The 26,032-nt window shown below is 38.9% G+C and overlaps 1 protein-coding gene across 1 annotated transcript in view; it reads right to left on the bottom strand.

The window, feature by feature from the left end:
- LOC126972525 (RNA helicase aquarius) overlaps window positions 1-26,032 on the bottom strand; it is a 115,112-nt gene that overhangs the window by 7,101 nt on the left and 81,979 nt on the right. Inside the window, exons 14-24 of the mRNA XM_050819344.1 lie at window positions 23,236-23,405; window positions 19,220-19,351; window positions 17,265-17,402; window positions 16,592-16,683; window positions 15,083-15,281; window positions 11,105-11,306; window positions 10,356-10,480; window positions 5,979-6,139; window positions 4,391-4,658; window positions 2,226-2,397; window positions 874-1,044 (exon numbers count right to left, since the gene is read on the bottom strand). Of these exons, the coding sequence (XP_050675301.1) occupies window positions 874-1,044; window positions 2,226-2,397; window positions 4,391-4,658; window positions 5,979-6,139; window positions 10,356-10,480; window positions 11,105-11,306; window positions 15,083-15,281; window positions 16,592-16,683; window positions 17,265-17,402; window positions 19,220-19,351; window positions 23,236-23,405 (1,830 nt within the window). The remainder of the gene's footprint in view (window positions 1-873; window positions 1,045-2,225; window positions 2,398-4,390; window positions 4,659-5,978; window positions 6,140-10,355; window positions 10,481-11,104; window positions 11,307-15,082; window positions 15,282-16,591; window positions 16,684-17,264; window positions 17,403-19,219; window positions 19,352-23,235; window positions 23,406-26,032) is intronic.

Here is a 26,032-nt window from a genome sequence, read left to right as displayed (position 1 = left end):
AATTTATCTCTATCTGTAGATAGTATATTGGGAACGGCCGTTAGACATGAGAGTACTTCCAAAGTATTTATAAACGCTAGCAGTATGTAAACTACGTACATAGGTTCGTAAGGACGCACGCACACATACGCAGGTTTCTACAAGTTTTCAGTAGCGCGAGCCCTGCGTGTGCCGCGTTGAGACATAACACTTGCCATAGTTTCCAAACTGCTAGTGCTTATATTATATACTGTGGTAATTTACTGCAACTATATAAGGTGCAAATTCCGCCCCACATGGTCTACTGTTAAAATTCTGGTTGAGCGCTCCCCCTTCTTCCATTTGACCGTATACAACGAAGAGCTGCTCGACTCATCGACGATCAAGTCATCTCTGGTCGGCTTGATTCTTTGGCGTTGCGTAGAGATTTGGGCGGAATTCCACCGGCTTTATGTTGACGTCTGGCATTCTCCAATCTCGGATTTTGCGAGGCACTTCCAGCCTCGCAGTCTTTGTGGAATCAATCACATTCTCCCAACTTAAAGGCCGGCAACGCATCTCTTGACCCCAGGTGTTGCGGTGTCCATGGGCGATTGTCTCACCACTTCCCATAATGTGAGCCAAAGCCCACTCTTATATAAAAAAGTAAGACTGTGCTGATAAGCCACACTTCTGGGTTTAATTAAACAAATTAAATTTGTAACCAAAATTTATGAACGATGCGTGACTTAAGCCTGCGCCTCTCGGGTTCCGTCCGAGCGCTCTTACCAACTGAGCCAACCGTTCGAGGCCCGCATCGTTCATAATTTTTTTGACTAATTAAGATAACGTAGCCGAGATTGAGACCATATTCGCGAAACTTATTGCCATAAATAAATATGTTAATAGTATTACCTTATGGGGTCTGCCGATGAGCGGGTTGTCGGCGCAGCGCTTGTTGATGACGTCACGTATGAGGTGTTTCTGTCCGTTGTAGGTGGTGAGGATGGAGATCTTGTCGGCAGGCCAGCCCAGCAGCCGCATGTACATGAACACTGCCACCACGTACTCTGCCTCCGCCAGGTTCTAATGCAAGTATTATAAAATTTTCAGTAAATTATTATATATATATATATTTTTTTATAAATCACACTGTTTATTTTAAAACAAGGGTGCGTAATACTGCTTTGAATTTAAACTCTTGAGAAACTACTTGTGTTTTTTACTGTATAAATCTGTACCAATCAATTCAAGAGGTCACGAATGAAATCTTGATAAACAAACAAATATTGAGGAACTATAAAGTGGAACACGAGCCATATATTTAGGAATTACGTACATTTGATATATATACCTATGTGGGTTTCATCGGTTCATAACAGAGACAATAACGACCTGACTTCTAAGGCTGAGATCTATATAACATACTTAGACTTTGCTCAGATTTTACTTACGTAAGACTTAGCTGAGTGTAAGCTTAGCATATCCAGGTTCAGTTTTTTTCCATTCTATCCAGAAAAAGAAAAAACTGAACCTTTATAGATTCGTCATGTCTGTCGGTTTGTCCGTTCGTAACTATAAGAATATACTGTCGAAATTTGGAAATTAGATGTATTCTGTAAGCCGCATTAAGATTTTCACATAAAAATAGAAAAAAGCAAATAAATTTGGGGTTCTCCATAGAACTGAAACTCAAAATTTTTTTTTATCAAGCCATACGTGTGACGATAGGTCTTCAAAAATGATATTGAGCTTTCCAATATAATCTTTTTCTAAACTGAATAGTTTTCGCGAGAGACACATCCAAAGTGGTAAAATGTGTGTTTTTTTTAATACGTCATAAATAACTCAATTTAAAAAAATACACTATTATTAAAACATCGATCAAAGTTACAACGAACTACAAGAACTTTTATATTTTGTTACGTGCTGCTACGGAACCCTTCATGGACGAGTCCGACTCGCACTCGGCCGCTTTTTATATTTGTTTGACAGCTGAAATTATGCTGAGCTTAGGCTAAGACAGCCTAATGTAAAATCGAGTTCGCGTTTTATCACATTCAGGTAAGGTTTATGTAAGTAAAGTCTGAGCAAAGTCTAAGTACGTTTCGAATGGCGACCACGTACCGGGAGACGTAGTGTTGGTAGGCTCCCAACACGATGGACCGACAATGTGATCAAGATCGCCGGAAAAGGTTGGATGAGGACAGCGCACGACCGATCGTCATGGTGATGTTTGGGGGAGGTATTTGATGGGTCGCACATACCTGGTAGAAGTAGGGGCTGGGTTCAGTCTCTCCGGCGCCGTTGAAGTCCTCCACGTTGACCAGCTGGAAGTCGTACTTCAGGCCGGCGTTGGCCGCGCGGTACTCTGGCAGACGACACACGTGAGCGAGGTCGCCCAGAGCTCGATACCGCCAGCGGTACAGGTTGCAAATTCTAAACATTACAAAATTATTATTTTTTTCCGCTCCTCTAATTTTTCGTCAATCTAATCCGTCTTGTATGCAGCGAGTTGAATGCAGAGTTCAGGAATGCGACAGTGTTGTGATCTAATTACTTAGTCTGGCAAAATATTTCGTTTGAATTTGGAATTTGTCATTTTTATATATGATTGTTCATTGAGTTTTCTCATTTTGGCGCCAATACATTAAACAATATTTTGCGATATTAGAATGGAGTGGGGTGAAAAAGAGAACTGAATCGCTGTGATTGCATTATTATTTATTGCTAAATGCAATTTTTAAGACAATAATTTTTAAGTAAAATGTTTGTGTACCGGGCCATTAATAAGTCCAATGAGACCACGTAGTGTTAGTACAAAAAAGGTGGTCAAAGCAGTAAGGTTACGAATTCTAAGAAATCCTGTCCGAAAGCAAAAGATTTTATCTCGGGAGATGAAGATAGCACCTAGAACCATGTCGCGTATTTTGAAAGATGACTTAGAACTTGCAGCCTATAAGAGACGAACTGGTCATTTCTTAACAGATTATTTAAAAAAGAAAAGGTTGGTAAAATCGAAACAACTACTGAAGCGGTACGCAAAGGGAAGTCATAGAAGAATTTTGTTTACGGATGAGAATTTTTTTTTACAATTGAGTAACATTTTAACAAACAAAATGACCGTATTTATGCTCAAAGCTCTAAGGAAGCTTCCCAATTAGTCGACAGAGAGCAACGTGGCCACTATCCGACTTCAATGATAGTTTGGTGGAGTATTAACTGAAGAAGGTAATGAAGGAGTGACTGAGCCATACTTTTGTGAAAAAGTTATCAAAATATCGGCACAAAGTATTTCAAGATACCATCTAGAGAAGGCAGTGGAGCCTCTTAACAACACCATGTTCAATAACCAAGAATGGTCCTTCCAGCAAGACTCGGCGCCGGCTCATAAAGCGGTCTACGCAGTTTTGGTTGGAAACGAATGTTTTGGACTTCATCAGAGCTGAAGACTGGCTGTCGTCTAGTCCCGATCTTAATGAATAAAGAGAAAGTTATGTTGTCAAGATATTTATTACCCTGGAGGTGGTAAAATAGAACTGACGGAGAGCGTGCCTTTTACACTCTTGAAGTTATAGTTATTTTGCGTCAGGAAAAAAATAAAGTGGATTAATATGACGCGCACGCACACCGTCACTCGATACCCTCTACCGTCGACTAAATGAACTGAACTATTCGGTATAATATAATGTTAATATTCTCATTGGTTGTATTTAATACCTTCTTTATTACAATATTGTTCTTTCAAACAACGTAAAATAGCACGAAAAGTAAGTTTTTTAGGCATTATGGTTTTATTACGCCATAAAAGTACAAAATCTTGCGTATGTATATAAGTACACGCAAACCTTTTTTTTTATATATATATACAGCTGTATTTATTACGTCTTAGTTATCTAGAAATTTAAACTTCTTTCTTTTGGGACAACCAACCAGCGTGAATCTATATTAAACTTCTGAGAACAAATAGTTTTTCTACTTGCAGAAGTTACAAACAAAAGTGTCTGAGGACGATAGCTTTTAATCAGTGTGTGTTGCCAGTCATGACTTACGGTACGCAGACGTGGTCGCGGGCCTTATAAGGAAGCTAATGGTCGCTCAGATGGCAATGGAGAGGGCTATGCTCGGAGTTTTCCTGCGAGATCGAATCGGAAATGAGGAGATCCGTAGGAGAACCGAGGTCTCCAACATATCTCGGATGGTTGCAAAACTGAAGTGGCAGTGAATACTGAAGGGGCACATAGCAACCACAAACCGGAAGACGTTTTGTTAGGCCACCCACAAGACGGACTGATGATTTCGTCAAGATCGCCGGAATAGGTTGGATGAGAGCAGCCCAGGACCGATCATGTTGGCGATCTTTGGGGGAGGCTTTTGTCCAGCAGTGAACGCCTTCCTGCTGAGATGATGAGCAGTTACATAATATACTTACGAAGGTCTGGCTCTTCCCTGTGCGTCGAGCTCCACATAGGGCACCCCCAGCCTCACCATTCGGGTGAACAGGCTCTGTTCCATGTTGGAGTACTTCTGGAAGGCCATGTTCTTCACGACAGGCGGCAGCTGGTGATGATCACCGATCATTATCCACCGCTTGAGTCGAGAGCGACCGTCTTGTGGATTTTGTAACAGCAGAGGAATGAATGTTTCTATCTCGAGGATCTGTGCCGACTCCTCCATGAGTATGTTGTCGTATTTGAAACCTGAACGAGAAATAGCGTTATTGCATTTATAACGGATACCAGTCCTTAGACACTGCTGAACTATATTAAATGTTTTTTTTTTTATGAAAATAAGGGACAAGACGAGTAGGACGCGCAGCTGATGGTAATTGATACGCCCTGCCCATTACAATGCAGTGCCGCTCAAGATTCTTGAAACCCCCAAAAATTCTGAGCGGCATTACAACTGCGCCTGTCACCTTGAGACAAGATATTAAGTCTCATTTGCCCAGTAATTTCACTAGCTACGGCGCCCTTCAGACCGAAACACAGTAATGCTTACACATTACTGCTTCACGGCAGAAATAGGCGCCGTGATCTATCATGAATCATCAATTTTGTCACTGATACTAATATTATTCGACAAGGAAATAAGGACCAAATAATAATTAATCTTATATTATCACACAAATAAATATGAGACCTTTTGGTGTATAGTGTGGTCTAACTACAGCCAAGATTAGGAAAAAACTCGTATAATATTTAGTTTGGATAAATTTGTAATGGAGTTCATTTAGATAGCTTTGTCAATTGAACATTACGTTAAGACTGTAACTACATAAAATTGCCCTTGGCCAGGTACAGCCTGTAATATTTAATACAATATACATATTAAATAATTAAATATATATAAATCTATATTAAGAATATCCAGGGCTAGGAAACAAACATTCATATTCATCATATAAATGATTGCACCTACTGATATTTGAACCCGGGACGTGTACCTCAGCAGGCAGGGTCATTAACCACTGAGTTATATAGGTCAGAATTAAAAATAACATTTAATAAACAGTGTGTTGCTTAGTTTCAAACTTAAAACTCAATTTGTTTTATTCAAAATAGGATTTAAAATCACTTAGGTACTACACGTCAAAAAACTACCACCACCCTTTCGAAATAAGATGCCTTAGACCTAAGAAAAACGGGGGCAAGAAACTTAGCGGGCTTTATTTTCTTAACTTAGTAACAATATAATATGTAGCATTGTACCTAATTTTTTTTTTAAATAAATAGTCGTTTGCTCCATTCCCAGTCTGATTTTGATTGTACATTATCTGGGATCATATTTTAAAAGCATTTACACCGTCCAATAAAAGACTTTCATAATGCAATTAGCCGATTGTATGTTTATTCTTCATGCTAACATTATGAATGTCGTAGTTTCTAGCAAATTCGTTAAGATGCTGAACATTCAGAATATCATCAAGAATATATTGAGATGCAATAATCAAAATGTTTATTTCTTTACATTTTTCTCGTAATGATTCTCTAGAACCTAGGTTATAAATAGCGACATACCCATCTGCACAAGTTCGGACCGCTTCAAAGCGGCGTGCGTACACGTCATCGCGATGATCTTGGCTTCCTTCACCAACAGGTACTTGGAGCGATCGAGCCCTGACCGCAACAGCTCGAACGCGCGGAACTCCTCCAGCTCTTCAAATATGTGCTCTATATACCTAAGAAGGGAAGATTTATTCATCATCAGCTGGAAGACATCCACTGCTGGACAAAGGCCTCCCCCAAAGATCGCCGCTGCCCTCGTCCAACATATTCCGGCGATCATGACCAGATCGTCAGTCCCCCATGTGGGGACATACCAACACTGCGTCCTCCGGTACTTGGTCACCAGTCGAGGACTTTACTGCCCCAATCAATGGCCATGCGTCAGTCGAACTGCCCGGCTCACTGCCACTTCAGTTTGCAATCATTTAGGCTATGATGGTGACTTTGGTTGTCCTACGGATCTCCACATGTCTGATCCGATCATGCAGGGAAACTCCGAGCACAATTCTTTTATGCCTTTATGCCATGCCAACGGTGGTCACGGAGGACTTTGGAGGAGGCATTTGTTCAGATCATGATTGTGGAATCTTAAAAACTGCATTAAAGTTTTACATACAACTCCATTTCCAACCGCAACATGTTGACGTCTGGCAATATACAAGAACGTATTGAACGGTGAGAAATTCCTTACTCCTTCCTTCCAGACTATTACTCGGCCCCTCTTATATAAAAAATATCATGCCAAGCCAAGTATTCGGAGCACATTGTGAAATTTCTGACCTTGTAACGATATGTTGACACAAGATGACGAGCGCAATCGTGGTACTCCTTAGTTTTAATTTTTGTTTTTTAAGAATTTCACCTCGACATAAAATCTCATAAGTTTCTACCACAAAATTAACCAAACCTGCCCTGCACTTTTCCCGGGGCGTAAAAAGAATAGGGGAGTCCCAGGCCCATGGGTGTCGTAAGAGGCGACTAAGGGCTTTTTAGAAGTGGGAGAGTCACGCTGCCGTCTTTTGACGTCAGCACAATCGGGCCAGACTCGTCCGAGTTAATTACCACACTCGCACAGAATACCAGCGTGAAGTAGCGGCCTAGTGCCGATATGTTTCACATAGGTTAGTGTCGAGGACCGGTGGCCATTCCCCCCCCCCACCCCTCCACCCGAATATGACAGCGGTACTCAAAAAGATTTTACCCCAGGAGGGTACCGGCTCTACCAGAGTTGGAGAATCCCTCCCCGGGCACTCTAGCTCGGGCTGCCCTTCGTATTCTGGGGAGGGCACGAACCGCGCATGACCAAGGACAAACGAGGCAGTATCACCCCGCTCCACGCTCAACGTGAACTTTTGCAATATCAGTGGAACTCACTCCAATTTAAACGCCGTCCACCACCACCTTGAGACGGCGCAGCCGGCCTTGTGTTTCCTTACTGAGACGCAGATATCTCGACCTAGCGATACGTCATATTTAACGTACCCCGGGTACAAAATTGAGCACAATTTTTTGCCTCATGCTGGGGTATGTGTGTACGTTAGGGAGGATATCTGCTGTCACCGTCTCGGCAATTTTGAGGGTAGGGACCTGTCCACTCTCTGGCTCCGCGTAGATTTAGAGGACCGCGTCCGCATCTATGCGTGTGTCTACAGGTCCCATAGTGGTAACGCAGAAACCGATCATCTCATGGGCTGCGTTCAAGCGGCAATTGACGACGTACTTGCACAGATCCCCTCCGCTGAAATCGTAGTCTTGGGTGATTTCAACGGGCACAATGCCGAATGGCTTGGATCACGTACCACAGACTACGCAGGGCGATCTGTGCATAATTTTGCATTGGCGTATGGTCTGTCGCAATTGGTTGAGTCGCCAACGCGGCTCCCGGATGTGGATAGCCACATGCCGTCCTTATTGGATCTTCTGCTGACTACACATCCCGATGGTTACCAGGTCTTTGTCGACGCCCCTCTCGGAACGTCCGACCATTGCCTGGTCAGGAGTGTAGTGCCTATCCGACGCCAACGTCGCAGACCACCAGCGACCCGCCGCGTTTGGCACTACAAGTCAGCAGATTGGGATAGGATGCGTTCCTTTTTTGCATCCTACCCTTGGGGCAGGGTTTGTTTCCCTTCGGATGATCCTAGTGCCTGCGCCGTTGCAGTAGCCCATGTGATACTACAGGGTATGGATATTTTTATACCAAACTCTATAGTACCCATCGGTGGCAGATCACAGCCATGGTTCGATGCGTCTGTTAAAGCAGCATCTGACTGCAATAAACAGGCGTATCGAACTTGAGTTGCGGCGCTGGGCACAAAGGATCCGAACTGCACAGTTCTTAAGAGGAAATACAACCGTGCCTCCAGATTTATTAAGCGGCAAATCGCCCGTGCAAAGTCAAAACACGCCGTCAAAATCGGCGAGCAGCTTTCCAGTTACCCGACCGGAACACGCAAGTTCTGGTCGTTGTCGAAAGCTGCTCTTGGTAACTTCAGCCAGCCGTCCATGCCGCCGTTGCACATGAGGAATGACACCCTGGCCCATACGGCAATAGAGAAAGCCGATCTCTTGTGCACTCTTTTCGCCTCCAACTCGACTCTTGACGACAACAGAAAAACACCGCCGACCATCCCGTGGTGTCAGAGCTCTATGCCTGAAATACAGTTCAGACAGAAAACTGTTAGGCGAGCTCTGTTTTCGTTGGACGTCAGAAAGTCGAGCGGGCCGGATGGCATTTCTCCAATCGTGCTTAGAACGTGTGCCTCTGAGTTGACGCCGGTGCTAACGCGTTCATTCCGGCACTCTTATTCTAAAGGCGTAGTCCCTGACTCATGGAAGTCAGCCCTTGTCCATCCGATCCAAAAAAAAAGGAGACAGTTCGGATCCGGCAAACTACAGGCCTATTGCTATTACCTCCCTGCTCTCCAAAATCATAGAGAGCATAATTAGCCGTCAGCTCTTGGTATATCTAGAGGGTCACCAGTTGATCAACGACCGACAATACGGGTTTCGCCATGGTCGGTCGGCAGGTGATCTTCTGGTATACCTAACACATAGATGGGCAGCGGCTATTGAAAGCAAGGGGGAAGGCCTGGCAGTTAGCCTGGATATAGCGAAGGCCTTTGATCGTGTATGGCACAAGGCGCTCCTATCCAAACTTCCATCATTTGGGCTTCCCGAGAGCTTGTGCAAGTGGACCTCCAGCTTCCTCACTGGGCGCAGCATACAGGTCGTTGTCGACGGATATTGCTCGAACCCGAAGCCCGTAAATACTGGAGTGCCCCAAGGCTGTGTGCTGTCTCCCACGCTGTTTCTTCTGCATATCAATGATATGTTGGACACCTCCAACATTCATTGCTATGCAGACGATAGCACTGGTGATGCCGTATACACTGGCCATGCAGGTCTCTCTCGGGAAATCGTCGACCAGTGCCGGGAGAAACGTGTGTCTTCTATCGAGTCCTCTCTTGAGAAGGTCGCGGAATGGGGTAAATTGAACCTTGTCCAATTTAACCCCCAGAAGACTCAAGTTTGCGCGTTTACCACTAAAAATACCCCATTAGTCGTATCACCGCTCTTCGAGAACACTTCTCTTAAAGCCGCGCCTAGTATCGGAATACTGGGCCTCGAAATCTCGAGCGATTGCCAATTTCGTGGTCATCTGGAAGGCAAAGCCAAATTGGCTTCAAAGAAACTGGGCGTCATTAATAGAGCACGGCAATACTTCAAGCCGGCCCACATACTAGCGCTCTACAAAGCGCAGGTCCGGCCACACATGGAGTATTGCTGTCATCTCTGGTCTGGCGCACCCCAGTATCAGCTCGATCCATTTGACCGCGTGCAACGCAGAGCAGCTCGAATTGTCGGGGACCCAGTGCTCTGTGAACGGCTGGAGCACTTGGCGTTGCGTAGAGACGTCGCTTCATTGTGTGTCTTCTATCGCATTTATCACGGGGAGTGTTCCGAAGAGCTGTTTAACCTGATTCCTGCCGCCGAATTCCACCTTCGCACGACACGCCACAAGTTAGGATATCATCCTCACCATCTGGATGTATGGCGGTCCTCCACAGTGCGGTTTTCTAGGAGCTTTCTTCCTCGTACTACTAAGCTGTGGAATGAGCTTCCTTGTGCGGGGTTTCAGGGACGATACGACATGGGTACCTTCAAAAAAAGCGCGTACACCTTCCTTAAAGGCCGGCAACGCTCCTGTGATTCCTCCGGTGTTGCAAGAGATTGTGGGCGGCGGTGATCACTTAACAACAGGTGACCCGTACGCTCGTTTGTCCTCCTATTCCATAAAAAAAAAAAAAAAAAAACTGGTATGCTGGTAAAAATAGATGTAACGTCCATTGTAATAGCAAACGATGATAGAACAAAATATAAATGTACCTGTAGCAGCTCTCAGCTATGGCCATGTCGTCTTCATATAACTTGCCAAGGAACAATGGTTTTGGAGCATCGTCGAAGAAATCGTGGAACGGAAACTCTTTGCTTACAACATCTGCAGATTTATCCTGTTAACATAAAGTATAACAAAATTTCACAAACAATTTCCACATAATATTAATAATAATCCGCCAAGAGGTCGTTTTCGATTAGATATAATTTATTAAATTTTTGTCCCTCTTTTTGACCTCTTCTGCCCTGTGGAGCATTGATCTAGAGGAATAAATATAGGAAACCTATTTAGATTCATGAATGCCATATTGCTACTCATTTATATTTATATATTTGGAATTTTAGTCACCTACCATATACTATTTACTTAGTAAGTCATTATTTGTGGAACAAAATATATGCTTTGATAACAGGATCCCAGAAAACGTACAAATTGCAAATACGTAGTGCAATAACTTAATGCCGGTAAATTTTATTAAATTTAATTTTCCATAGAGTTTGCACCTATTTCTCACCACCTGTATATTTGACGCCCCTCGAATACTATCGTATGGATGACTTTCAGGATTTCTAAATGGTACCAGATCGTTGGAGTGGAGCGATCATCTCCAGGTTATTTCTCGAATTCTCAGGTGTGGGAGTTCTTTTCGAAGGGGTGGTAGATTGAAGTACAATAATAAGTGACTAAAACTCTTATTTAAATTGAAAATGGTTAAAGCATGGGGATGTGTATGTGGTACCTGTCGCCTGGCGCAGGCCCTCACGAAGGCCTGCCAGCGCGGCCGCACGTGGTACACGTGGAAGTGGTGCGCTAGCTCACACGTGGCGCCTGCCTCGCTCCCCCCCGCGCCCCCGTCGCTCCCCTCCAGAGACCGCTGCAGCTGGGACACGCGCTCCAGTAGCTCCATACGCTTCGCCAGCACGTAATTCACGCGTCCGTATCTATTTGTTACATTTATTTTGTAAATTCAACATACTCCGACAACCTGGTGCGCGATCGTCCCGCGGGGTGACAGGCGGTGGTGGGGACAATGAACTGAAGATGTAGCAGGTGGTGTTGCGGGGAAGGGCAATGCGTGAGACTCCCGTAACCCGCTACGCGCTGACATCTTACTACCCCGTCCCCGACCCCGCCACCCTCGTCACCCCGTGGGACAGTCACGCACGTAGTTGTTGGACTATAGTCCAGTCCAAAATGTGGAAACGTGAGCACTCTTATTTTTGCAGTGTGTTTTTTTATATATTTGTATTATGACTGAGCTGTCACGCTTAGCTATGTAACACTCGTTAAGTAGTGCGATCAGACAGATTAAAATTTATGAAAGTAATTTATATACATGTCGTAGGTAGTCAAGAACGTTGAACTAAGAAGCCAGTAAGAATATGATTGGGTATTCTTCTCAGTTCGGGTATAAGTGTAATTGTGCGGTGCGAGTGTGGACTAAATCGGTCATTGCTTTTTCAAATTTAGACCAAAAAAAATGTTGTCTTTCGTATTATTAATTTCACCTTAATGAAGTTTTCACTTGTCATGTGGTTTTAAGCACACACTGTTATAACAATAACATGTATTACTTAAACTCACACAACAACCGAAACAATGTCTTGCTTAATTTTATACTTTATGTCATATAATGTTATGTTTACTGACACAAACTAAAAAAATAAAGACGAAGGGGAAATACGAAACTTGGACTTTTTCGACCCTAATAATATTTCCACTATTTTAATGTACAGATGATTATAATATCATAGCAGTTTTATAACAATACTAACACATTTTCTGCTAGGTTTTTTTTTTTCAATTTAGTCTGCTTTATGTTTCTAGAGAGTATGTCTCTTGACCGTAGACTATAGCATATATACAGGTTGTACCAAAATTTAACGTCAAGCCGAAATAGAATGTTAGGCTAGATCGTACACATGATCAGAAAAAAAAAACATCGATCCCGATTCCTTACAAATTATTGGCACTTAAACAAAAAAAGCAGATTTTCTCCATTTTTTAACCATTTTTTGGTTATTGTTTTTTATTTTTGTCCATTTCCATTTCAAAAATTATAATCCAATTTAATAATTTTTTTTTTTTGTTTAAAACCAATATATTCTAAACAAAATGGGATGGATGTTTTTTCTGATGAAGTTTACCATCTAGCCTATCGTTTGGTTTCAGGTTGACGTTGAATTTTGGGACAACCTGTATATAATATACTAGCGTAGGTATAGATGACCTGACAACCCGATAATGCGTGAACAGTTCTGATTTATCAACGTGTGCGTTAGCTTGTGGTGTAATAATCAAAATACTATAGAGCTAATATACGCTAGTATGTTTTATGAAAAAAAAAAGATATTTTTTTTTTCAATACATTTTCATGCTCAAAGAGTTTTAACAGACAGCCACATTCTAAATGCTCGATGCGTGGTATCTGTATGAATTTAAAAAAAGAACCTTTTCGTTTATGCGCGTTCTACACTACCAGTGCGTCGCACGCCGTAAAAAACAATTGGTTATTCGATTCCCCGCCATTTTTCTTTGATATTTTTATTGGTTTGTTTACAAAAATCAGCAATTCATTTAAAACGCTGCAAAAGAACATAATATTCAAGTGAATTTTAATTATTGCACTATACAAAATGTAAATAACTACTAAAATAAATAATTCTTTCATTAATACTTAGTTTATTTGTTTATAAACAGTAATGGATGATATTAGGTTACTACTAGGACAGGCTATTTTAATGTTAGCAGTAAACTGTTTCAGAATCTTTTTGAGGATTCAAATTCTGGGTGTAGATAAAGTCTTGTATGTGCCTGTTGATAATTAGGTATTAAAACACTCATGTTATTAACACACTATTATCACACTCGGCTTCGCCTCGTGAGATAAATCCACATTCGTGTTTTAAAACCCCTTATTACACAACAGTTGCATAAATAACTAATAATAACTACTTGTAATTTTTGAAGTTATGATAAGAGTGAAATTTAATGATGCGCGCGCATCACTGTAACACAAAAGTAACCAGGTGAAGTTGGTTCCTCAAATTTTGACGTTTACGACATTCGTTATTTTTTTTTTTTTTTTGGTTTCTGGTTATGTCATTATGACATTATGGACAGGCAAAGGGTACAGCCGTATTCGTTATTTAATATTTAACTGTCAAAGTCATCTTTGCAAGATTTTTACAATATTGTTCTTTCTTCAAACGTGGAATAGCAGTAGGAATAAATAATTTTGAGGATTCTTGCTATGTTACGCCAAAGAAGTAGGTATAACTTCTTGCGTGCATACATAAGTACACACACACTTTTTTATAACCTAAAATGATTTAAGTATACGTGTAATTATTACTTTATTCTACTCTTGTACTTTTATCTGTCATTTATACAGAGCCGATTACTAATATAACTACTTTATGGCCTAAAAAACACATTGTTAACCGTACTATACTGTCGCCAAAATCCCAGTTTTTTTGGTGCCACACAACTAAATCTATGTTAGGTATCGTAGGTTTATAGAAATATTAGGTAAAACGAAGTACATACTTTATTAATTACATAATATTTCCATGTTTAAATCATTAGACTAAGCATTTGAATATCAACTTCAGAAAAAAAGAACTTATTAATATAATTTTTATAATTATTCTGTAATATTCACATTTCCCGCGTTGGCTGTATGGTTTTAGTATCATTGCCATTCCTTGATAGAGATTACTAACTATGTATACAGTACATTTCCTGCCAATTTCCAACACGTATAACTAAGTGAAAAAACGCTTGTGGCGTCTTTCATTTCATTTATTTTCGTTCATTCATTCGCAACCCACGACACTCGCGTTTTTTGACACTTCTTATACAACTATTACATAATAGTTATTTATGCAACTTTTGTGTAGGGGTATTAAAACACGAATGTGTGTTTATCATCATAATAGTATCACATGAGTGATTAATACCTTTATCAACTGTTGCATACAAGACTTGTCAACAATGTCAATGTCAATTACACCCAATGTCCTAATAACCATTACATCATCCAAACGAGTGTTGTAATGAAATTCAGTACAACATTACAACACTCGTTTGGGTGGTGTAATGGTTACTAGGACTGGCTTTTTTAATGTTAGCAGTAAGCTAACTGTTTCAGAAACTTATACAGAGGATTCATATTATGGGTGTAGATAAAATACTATTAGGAACTAGTTAGACTGACGATGCGGTAATAGATATCAATACCCGAAGAGTAGCTATCCGACTCTATAGCATGACTGTCAAGCGAGGCCAGTGCTTTTTCCCTAGACCAAAAGTGACCAACGTGCTTAAGGCTGAAAAATGTTCATAAACCATATAAACAGCCTTAAGAGTTATCAAATATAAAATGTGTAATGTAATAAGAAAAGCAGAGTTGTGTAGGTACTTGGGAATATATATTATGGCGTTAGGTATTAAACTAGAATATTACACTCGTTAAATTTGAATAATTTTAAGGTAAGAATTCAACACTTGACTATAACTTACAAGTAATTAATGTTAAATTAATAGAATTACTTCGAAAAATGAGCATGACGCATGGGTCAGCTATCGTTAGCCTCTATCATATTTAAGGGAAGGGAACGACACGCTCACGACGTCGCCACAAACAATGACACATAAGAGCATGACAAAGCCTGCCACCAGGGCTGTATAACTCAGAATAAATTCAATTCCGTACCTAGAAAAGTCCTTATCTGTCTGCAGCTCCTCCTCTCCGTGACCCAGACGCAGCAGATGCCTCTCATCCACGTCCAGCTCGGCCACCTTCTCGAACAGCTGGTTGAGTGCCTGGTTGCTGTGTGTCACCACCAGAGTGCGCTGCCACGGAAAGTTGTGGTACAGGTTCGATATTATTTGAACCGCAACGTCTGTTTTACCTGTTTGATACAAATATTTGTTATTTATTTATTTTATCGTAAAACACTTCAAACGAGCGAACCTGGTGTTAAGTGATCACCGCCGCCCACATTCTATTGTATCGTGCCGGAAACGCCGAACAAGGATCATTAAACAAATTAAAGAGTACTTGTTAAATTAATATTGAGATTTTAGGATGACGATGAAAAGAGACCAATAGATATTGAGCTAGAAAGAACAGCACTGGCAGCAAGTTCAAGAAATATGCTTTGCATGCAGCCTTTAATTATAACAATGGAGTTATGTTTAACTTTCAACTTTTTTAGACTCATGTGATGGGAAGGCAACCGCAACCAGGGGCAAGAGATGCATAGCCGGTCTTTTAGGAGGCAGTATGTTCTATGTGTGAATCTCCCTCAAATCGCGCGGTTGTGGAATGCTAGACGTCAACAAGGTGTGGGTGGAATATTGCATTTTGACGTAATGTCCGGTCATGGAACTGGTATCAACCCCAACAACTCCCCTGAGCCCTTAATCAATTCATTCTGAATCAATTTTATATTCATTATTTAGAAACTTCAAAAAAGTAAAAGGTTAACAATTCACCTGTATCTGATTGAAAAAAAGTATTGTTTTTAACCGACTTCAAAAAGGAGGAGGTTATCAATTCGATCGATATTTTTTTATGTATGTACACCGATTGCTCAGAGATACCACAAATTAGGATATCATCTCCACCATCTGGATGTGTGGCGGTCCTCCACAGTGCGGTTTTCAAGGAGCTTTCTTCCTCGTACTACTAAGCTGTGGAATGAGCTTCCTTGTGCGGTGTTTCCGGGACGATACGACATGGGTACCTTCAAAAAAAGCGCGTACAGTTAAAGTTAAAGGCCGGCAACGCTCTTATGATTCCTCTGGTGTTGCAAGAGAATCTGGGCGGCGGTGATCACTTAACACCAGGTGACCTGTACGCTCGTTTGTCCTCCTATTCCATTAGGAAAAAAAAAAGAGATTTATGATCTTATTTACGTAACTCTTCTTTTGTTTGATGCGACATAGATGCCATTTGGTCCGATAAAAAATTTACATAGTTCGGTCCAGTAGTTTTCATTTTATGAACATTTATATGAAAATTTTCGTCTAACTGGTTCAACAATGCATTTCACCTATTGAATGTTGTAATTTATATGTTAAACATGGCACCAGCTTCAAAATGTCGTAGAGAAAATTTATTTTTAACTATTGCATTACTCTGATTTGAGGTAAATGAATTGTTACTTAAGAGATTTTCTATAGAAGACTTTGTTTTATAAAATATTTTGGCAGTTACCTGTCCCGGGTGGACCCACAACCAAGGTGAGGCCAGGTTGCATCCCAGACCGAATGGCTTCAATCTGCGTCGGTGTGAACAAAATATTATTTCTGTGGAAAGGTTTACAATTTAATATGTGCCCTTGTGGAACAAATGGTAGAGAGTACATATATAATACAATAATATCTCATGTGGTTACTTAGAAGTCAAAAAAGAATAGTTTCCAGATAAGTAATCACCAACATATCATATAGTTAAACTATCTCAATAACACGCTGTGTTTTATGGTGTATTACTCCGATAGTTGTAATAGTTACCAGTGGTAGGCTCTTTGCACAGGATGCCGGCTAGATTATGGGTACCACAACTGCGCCTATTTCAGCAGTGAAGCACTAATGTGTATGCTTTATTGTGCTTCGGTCTGAAGGGCGCCGTAGCTAGTGAACTTACTGGGCAAATGAGACTTAACATCTTATGACTGAAGGTGACGGCGACGAGCGCAATTGTGTCAGATTTTTTTTTCTTTTAAGAGTCCTGAGCGACACTGCATTCTAATGGGCAGGGCGTATCAATAACCATAAGCTGAAAGTACTGCTTTAGCGTCCCTTAAAATCATAAAAGAAATTTTCGTAGTATAACCGAAGGTAACATCACCATTTATAAGTATAGATATTAAATTTACAATACTTACTTCTTAGGTTCATTGTAGAGATATGGCCCACGTTTGGGCTGCACGTGGGGCTCGACTGTTATCACCTTCCGCGGTTCCTCCTCATCCATTGCATTGTCACCCAACTCCTGCTTACGTTTCACATTCTCAAAGGTAACCCTGAAAATTTCATCAGTGTTGCTACTCGATAGAACGAGTCGGATAATGTTAGTTAATATTAAAGTAGAGCGAACGACTCAAATTGATTAATTAGGGTCAATTGAGTAAAAAATAGTCGTGAATTAAATTTTCCTGGTAAGTAGGTACTACCATCATATCAACAATAAAGTTCTAACCCCGGTAGGTGCAAACATTAATATGATGAATATGAATGTTGGTTTCCGAGTCATGGGTGTTTGTAAATATTTATGTCTGTTTAGGTAAGTATCCTACTAATATTATAAATGAGAAAGTTTGTATGTCTGGATGTATGTTTGAACTTCTTTAACGCAAAATCTACAGAATAGATTTTGATGAAACTTTACAATAATATAGCTTACACACCCGAATAACTAATAGGCTATAATTTATAAAACTATAATGTGAATTATACAAAATATAAAAGAAGTGTGATTGTTACTAATGAATACAACTAGCGCCATTTCTTATCAACTAGCAAGAAAAAGATCAATACAATTTATATGGCAAAACAACGTTTGCCGAGTCAGCTAGTAATGTATTAAATATGTCGTTGTCTTGTACCCATAGTACAGGCAAGGCCTAGTTTGGGACAAGAAAATTTGTGTAAAAGTGTTTCAAAACAAAGTGACCACAATCATGGGAAAATAGCTAAAGATTTCTGAAGATTATACAGCAGCAGTAGAACTATATTTGCAGATTCTTTAAGAGCAGTACTGTCACCGCATTTCTGTTGTCTCGGTTTGGCGTGGTGTGGTGTGGGTGCTGATTTAATTGAGGATATAAGGAAGTCCATCGAATCACTTCAAACTATACAATCGTATTGCTTATATGCCTAAAAATGCACAAGTTTTTGTTTCATCTAAATAAAACGAGTAGGTACTTGTAGGTAATTTTCGTTCCCGTATTGAAATATCCACCTGACGTCATAACATCGCGCGCCGCTAGGTGTAGTTTAGTGACGTCACGGTCAGCGACGCCGCTCTGCAGCGCTCCGCTTGACAACTTAATATTTTGGAATCATTATATCGTATCCTAAATATATTTTAATAGAGCTTACTGTACGATAAAATAAAAATTTTATGATATTCTTAATTTTTGAAGTCTCTTGGCCGCTTACACAAACGTTTAATTTTAAATCTACATGTTAGTTAGTTAATTTTAGTTAAATAAAAGGACCCCTATCTTATCCCTAACTATTGGTAAAACGCTCGGACGAGGTAAGGTAGATATCCACTTTACAGATTTAAGGGCTATATTTCACTGGAACATCACGGTTGCTCACGTCGCGCCACCGTGATGTCCGGGAGCTAATAAACTAGACACTATACAGACACTACAGTCATGAGCTGGTCGCGCCACCAAACAGACACCAGGTGAGCAACTCTATATAGAGCTGTATACATTGTGTTGGTAGACATGAATGGTTGCGTCACTGTGGTGTCCAGTGAAATATAGGGATCCCTTGCTCCATGCGCAGTAAAGGTTGTCGGATTACATTCTCGCCTCATTAGGGGGGCGTCTATTAATTACGTGAGGTGTTCTAAGTGGGGAGGTGATCAAGCTAAATCTTTTCAAATCTTACTTAGGGGCTGGGGGCAAATATTACGTAATTATTTTTCTAGCAGAAAACGGTGTAAAATGTGCACAAGCCTTCATGGACTGATAATAATAGAACTAGATATGTTTTTGTTTTTTTTCCTCAATAATCCAACACGTTTATAACATAAATTTTGAAATAATTAATGGACGCTCCCTTACGTCACTAAAATTTTCCACAAAGAAAACCAAATACTTACTTAAAGGGTCTGATGAGTTTCTGCGGATTGTCGGTCTTCACTTTGATCTCATACCCCGGGAAACTGTTCCTCAAGTGTTCCATATCGAGGAACGTATCGTTGAAGTCCAGCGTTGGAATCTCATTTGGCATTCTGTTACACAAATATAACCCATAAAAGTGACTAAAATAATAATGAAAGCTCAATAAAATCCTATTGAAAGGTTTACAAAACATCGTTTTATACTCCGATTCTATCGAACAAATCACGAAACCGAAGTAATGTGAACAACAAACAGGTTTTGGTTATATTTTATAATACAGGTGGATTTTAATATACAGGATGATTTTAATAAACAGGATGATTTTAATATACAGGGAGATTTTAATATACAGGATGATTTTAATATACAGGATGATTTTAATATACAGGATGATTTTAATATACAGGATGATTTTAATATACAGGATGATTTTAATATACAGGATGATTTTAATATACAGGATGATTTTAATATACAGGATGATTTTAATATATAGGATGATTTTAATAAACAGGTTGATTTTAATATACAGGATGATTTTAATAAACAGGATGATTTTAATATACAGGTTGATTTTAATAAACAGGTTGATTTTAATATACAGAATGATTTTAATATACAGAATGATTTTAATAAACAGGTGGATTTTAATATACAGGATGATTTTAATAAACAGGATGATTTTAATATACAGGTTGATTTTAATAAACAGGATGATTTTAATAAACAGGATGATTTTAATATACAGGATGATTTTAATATACAAAATGATTTTAATATACAGGATGATTTTAATATACAGGATGATTTTAATATACAGGATGATTTTAATATACAGGATGATTTTAATAAACAGGATGATTTTAATATACAGGTTGATTTTAATAAACAGGTTGATTTTAATATACAGAATGATTTTAATAAACAGGTTGATTTTAATATACAGGATGATTTTAATAAACAGGATGATTTTAATATACAGGTTGATTTTAATAAACAGGTTGATTTTAATATACAGAATGATTTTAATATACAGAATGATTTTAATAAACAGGTGGATTTTAATATACAGGATGATTTTAATAAACAGGATGATTTTAATATACAGGTTGATTTTAATAAACAGGTTGTTTTTATAAACAGGATGATTTTAATATACAGGATGATTTTAATATACAAAATGATTTTAATAAACAGGTTGTTTTTCATATACAGGATGATTTTAATAAACAGGTTGATTTTAATATACAGGATGATTTTAATATACAGGATGATTTTAATAAACAGGATGATTTTAATATACAGGTTGATTTTAATAAACAGGTTGATTTTAATATACAGAATGATTTTTATAAACAGGTTGATTTTAATATACAGGTTGATTTTAATAAACAGGTGGATTTTAATATACAGGATGATTTTAATAAACAGGATGATTTTAATATACAGGATGATTTAAATATACAAAATGATTTTAATAAACAGGTTGTTTTTCATATACAGGATGATTTTAATAAACAGGTTGATTTTAATATACAGGATGATTTTAATATACAGGATGATTTTAATAAACAGGTTGATTTTAATATACAGAATGATTTTAATAAACAGCATATTTTAATATACAGAATGATTTTAATAAACAGGATGATTTTAATATACAGGATGATTTTAAACATACGAATACTGAAAAGCTATCTCTTATAAAATTGTTGCTATCACTCCAAAGTCCATACAAATTTTTTTTTATAGAATGACTTAAATCAACGACGTCATTAATTTTGCCATACATTTACTTGGAGATCGCAATAAAGCTCGTAAATGTTGTTGTAAATTTGTTTACATTGGCTCAACGATAACTATAACCATTATGGTACCTATTGTCGTACAAAGGTGCCAGGTATTTTTTTATGAAAGTAAGGGACGAGACGAGCAGGACGTTCAGCTAATGGTAATTGATACGCCCTGCCCATTACAATGCAGTGCCGCTCAGGATTCTTGAAAAACCCCAAAAATTCTTAGCGGCACTACATAAGATGTTAAGTCGCCTTTGCTACGGCGCCCTTCAGACCAAACACAGTAATGCTTACACATTACTGCTTTACAGCAGAAACAGGCGCCGGCCGTTGTGGTACCCATACCTAATCTAGCCGCCTTCCTGTGAATAGGAGCCTTCCACTGGTAAAAATAATCACTTGCGGGATATCCTTAGTTATGTGAGCTCTGGATGAGCTCCCAATGATCATGACACTTGACAGACGCTTTCAACCATAAATATTTACCAGAACCAAGTGGGTGACTGTTTGCGACTTGTCAATCAAAATCGGTTACAGTAATAATATATTCGCTCTCTTTTTCTATCTTGTTGTATCTCCGTTAGAGATGTTCTTGTCTCTCGCATGCTTTATTTGAATTTACATTAATATATAACGTAAGAATGTCTATGGTCAGAACTGTGACAAATTAAAGTCCGTGTCCACCTCTCTAACAGAAAGACATTGGAGTGCGCTCGCAACTATCTTGTGAAATCTATCTAAATATCACATAGTTTGTATTTACAGTTAATCAGCTCAAAAAAATTGGCTCATATTCAAGGATTCGGAGTATTTTAAGTGTGTAAACAATAGGCGAGCTTTCAGGAAAAAATGGTCTGTTTGACACAATTGATTTAATAACGGATACTATTAATATTACATCAGCAGTGTTTTATGATTATTTACATTATGTCGTTGAAGTGATTTGTCACTTCCGGTTTTATAATATATATACAGACTTTCCCAGTGGAGTTATGTTACGTCCGGAGTCGTACTCGGCACGGTCCGGGCGGTAGCAATAATAATTTTGTGTGACTGACAATGCGACATACCATCAATTATGATCCGCTATCAGACCGCGTCCGTAGGAAGTAGGTAGTAGGTAATTTTCTATGCCTAAATTTAATTTATGTTCGGGACTGGTCCTTATGTATTGTATATGTCCTATTAGTTATTCTGTGCCAATTCGGCTACTGAATAATTAGATAGACCACTCATTCAATGCTAATTGATATGATAATTTTTTGGATTGGATGACGTAAGTTTGTAACTCAACCGGCCCATCACATGCGATACATTATACCGTAAGGCCTAAATTGACTTTGAATAACGAGAATTCACTCGAGTAAAAACCGAATTTCTCTAAATAAATATAAATAGCAGTTATAAAAATACCTATTATAGTGAATGAAATAATACGTAGGATGGTTATTGTACTTTTTATTTTTTCAAATCACTTGCTTAAAAGACCTATTTTTTTTATTAATGAGAAGAAGTGGCAAGAAACTCATTGCCGATGTTTTAGATCAGCATTTACAGTTTCATTGGTTTACAAATGATTTCAACTACAACATATGTTAAGTGACGCAAGAAAAATAATAAAAATAAAAGTAATGCGTAAATGTAAATCAATACGTAAAGCTAGAGTTATTGAGTACAGTAGATGCGCCAATTCATATAATAACTTTAATTTTAAAAACATTAAGCAGAGTTTCTGGTCCCAGGATCATCCTGCCACTACAAGTAGCGCCCATGACGCATGGGAAAGCCATCGCCTCCATCGACCATATTTTAGGGAAGGGAACGACCCGTCCCACGCCGCCTCCGCAAGCAGTAACATGTAAGCAATTTTATAATGTACTTTATCAGCGGGAGGTACCTCTGCACAGGATGCCGGCTAGATTATGTGTACCACAACGGCGCCTTTTTATGCCGTGAACCAGTAATGTGTAAGCATTACTGTGTCGGTCTGAAGGGCACCGTAGCCAGGGAAATTAATGGGTAAATAAGACTTAACATCCTATGTCTCAAGGTGACGACCGCAATTGTAGTGCCGCTAAGAATTGTTGGATTTTTAAAAAATCCTGAGCGGCGACCATCAGCTGAACATTCTGCTCGTCTAATTAATGTCATAAAAAAAAATAGTCCAGAGCTGGGTCCAGGTGTAGATGTGTCCTCACCTGGTATAGTGCGCCTGTCCAGGGTCCCCGTAGCCCAGCACAATGTCGTGCAGCCACTCCGGCACCACACACTCCGTGTTCATCAGCTCTCGGATCGTCTCCAACACCGCCTTGAAGTTGTTCTCCTTCGGCTTACGACGCATCACTATGTTGAATGTCTCGTACACATCCTGCAAAAAGTTTATCGTTTGAGATTGTAAGTAAGCAACTTAATATACTACAGTAAGATACAAGTGCGCAAAGTAGGGCGTTGCCGCACCAGCGAAGCAAGTCAGGATGACCTACGTGTGTGCACACGTAGGAGAGTATCGTGTACTATTTTTCCTATTAAGTTGCGCAAAGTTCGACCACTATAATTATTTTCAAACATTCCCGCCGCACGCTCTTGTCAAAGTGTGGGAAAGTAGTACTCTGCGGACGCAAATGCATGCGCAAAATCGAACTTTGCGCACGATAATAGGAAAATTATATTTTGTAGTGTATTAGCCTAAGTATTGGCTATTTATTCCTTCTTAGGGTCATTATATCTCTACCATAATACAAACGAAAATTTATTCATTTACTTTCTTAATAAGGCACTATGAGAGAAAAAATAAAGAGAGAATTTTTTTTTTTATTTTAATTTTGTTAGTACATAAATTGAAATTATATATTGTTATTTATTTAATTCTCGTCCATTGGTAGTGGTTCAGTAGACATATGAGTTACAAGAGGCTTGGTAGCTGAAGTATGGTAGGTACAAATGGCCTATTTGACCAGCTAACGTCAGGGTGACGGATTTGCGTGACGGTGTGCGCGCTTTTCATAATAATTAACTCTGATATTTTTTTCCTAACGCGCTCCAAGAAGTATAACTTAAAAAAATTGTCTTCCATAATAAAATTACATAATTAACTTATTGAACGTCAAAAACTACCACCCATTCAAAAGAGACTGCCTCAGACCTGAGAAGAATGGGCGCAAGAAACTCAGCGGGCTTTTCTTTTTAATATAAAATATGGATTACAATGTAATATCGTACAATTAACATTTATAATTAAAGAGCCTGAGGGTGTAGTGTAGAGCCTGAGAGATAGGAGAACACGCCATACCATATCTCAAGGCCTTGAATTAATCACTACTTGTCGGTCCCGGTCGCTGTCTCGACCGGATTTAAATAGTTCGTAGGCCGAATATATTAACATTTTGATTGTCATTAAATGACCAACCATTAGTATCGATTCGGAATGCTGTTTCTGTTGAAGAGAAACTCAACATAATAATAGGTTGAGGAAAATATCGTAGTCTTCATATAGTATGTATAAATCTATATTCCATAGTAAAAAAAAAAACTTTGAACATTTATACGTCTAGGTAGACTGTGAAAGATGTGAAAATGTCGAAAAAAAAATTGAGGTTGACTGTTAACATCTGTTAACGACTTTAGAGTGTGAGACGTAGTTTGTCACCTGGCCTGTTTTCATCACTTGTCTAGCAGCAAGAGAAATTTCTAGAAAAAATAAAAATAGCGGCCAGTGCGAATCGGACTCGTGAATGGTTCCGTAGCAGCAAGTAACAAAATATAAAAGTTTTTTTAGTTCGCTGTAACTTTGATCAATGTTTTAATAATAGTGTATTTTTTTTAATTTAGTTATTTATGACGTATTAAAAAAAACTACTCACTAAACCTCGTTCAAACTAATTTTCGGTGGAAGTTTGCATGGTAATGAAAACTTCTTTTTTTAGAAGTTCAGAGGGACACATTTTACCATTTCTCTCGCGAAAATATTCAGTTAAAAAAAAATTAAACTCAATATCATTTTTAAAGACCATTTATGCATAGGTAACCCCACACGTATGGGTTTAACGAAAATACTTTTTGAGTTTCAATTCTAAGCATGGGGATTGCTTTGTTTTAATTTGATTCAACCCCCAAAATTTATTGTTTTGTTTTTCTATTTTTGTGTGAAAATCTTAATGCGGTTCACAGATATATATACTTACCAAATGTCAACAGTATAGTTCATATAGTTTCAGAAAAAAGTGGCTGTGACATACGGACGGACAGACAGACAGACATGACGAATCCATAAGGGTTCCCCTTTTTTGCCATTTGGCTACGGAACCCTAAAAATGCGAAGAAATTTTTTCTCTCGAATTATATTTTTCTGAATTGTATTTTCACATGTATGGAGATTACATTAGATCTGATCTACCACGTGGTAGTAAATATATCGGGTGTTCGTTTGAGTCCAACTATACAATTCTTAAAAAATTTCCGACAACCAAATATACAGGTAATCGCCCCTATAACGCAGGAATATAGAATGTAAGTATATAAGTAAAAAGCGCGTACACCTTCCTTAAAGGCTGGCAACGCTCCTGTGATTCCTCCGGTGTTGAAAGAGATTGTGGGCGGCGGTGATCACTTAACAACAGGTGACCCGTACGCTCGTTTGCCCTCCTATGCCATAAAAAAAAATGTTTCGGTGTTATAAGAAAACGCGTTATAGCTGTTTCTCCCTTTCGTATCTACGTGTTTCGTATATGACAAAACAGATGATCTCACTACCACATAAAAAGTCGTTAAACGATAGTAAACATTTTTTAACTGCCTCTAATTTTATGTTTGCGTATCCACTTATATACATAAGAACGAGTGTACGAAAATAAACTTAACATCATAGCTACTAAGCTAAAACCGTGAGACATTATATGTACGTCACTCTATTGTATAGGTTCGTGTGTTCGTGTGTGGCGTCATTAATTGGTCCCACTGGAAGATCAGCGCTGGTTGGGACAGTAGTCAGCATTATGC

This window comes from Leptidea sinapis, chromosome 26 (assembly GCF_905404315.1).
Source record: "Leptidea sinapis chromosome 26, ilLepSina1.1, whole genome shotgun sequence".
Classification (NCBI taxonomy): domain Eukaryota; kingdom Metazoa; phylum Arthropoda; class Insecta; order Lepidoptera; family Pieridae; genus Leptidea; species Leptidea sinapis.
The sequence above is the reverse complement of the archived record's forward strand: the minus strand, read 5'-3'. Positions and strand labels throughout refer to the sequence as shown.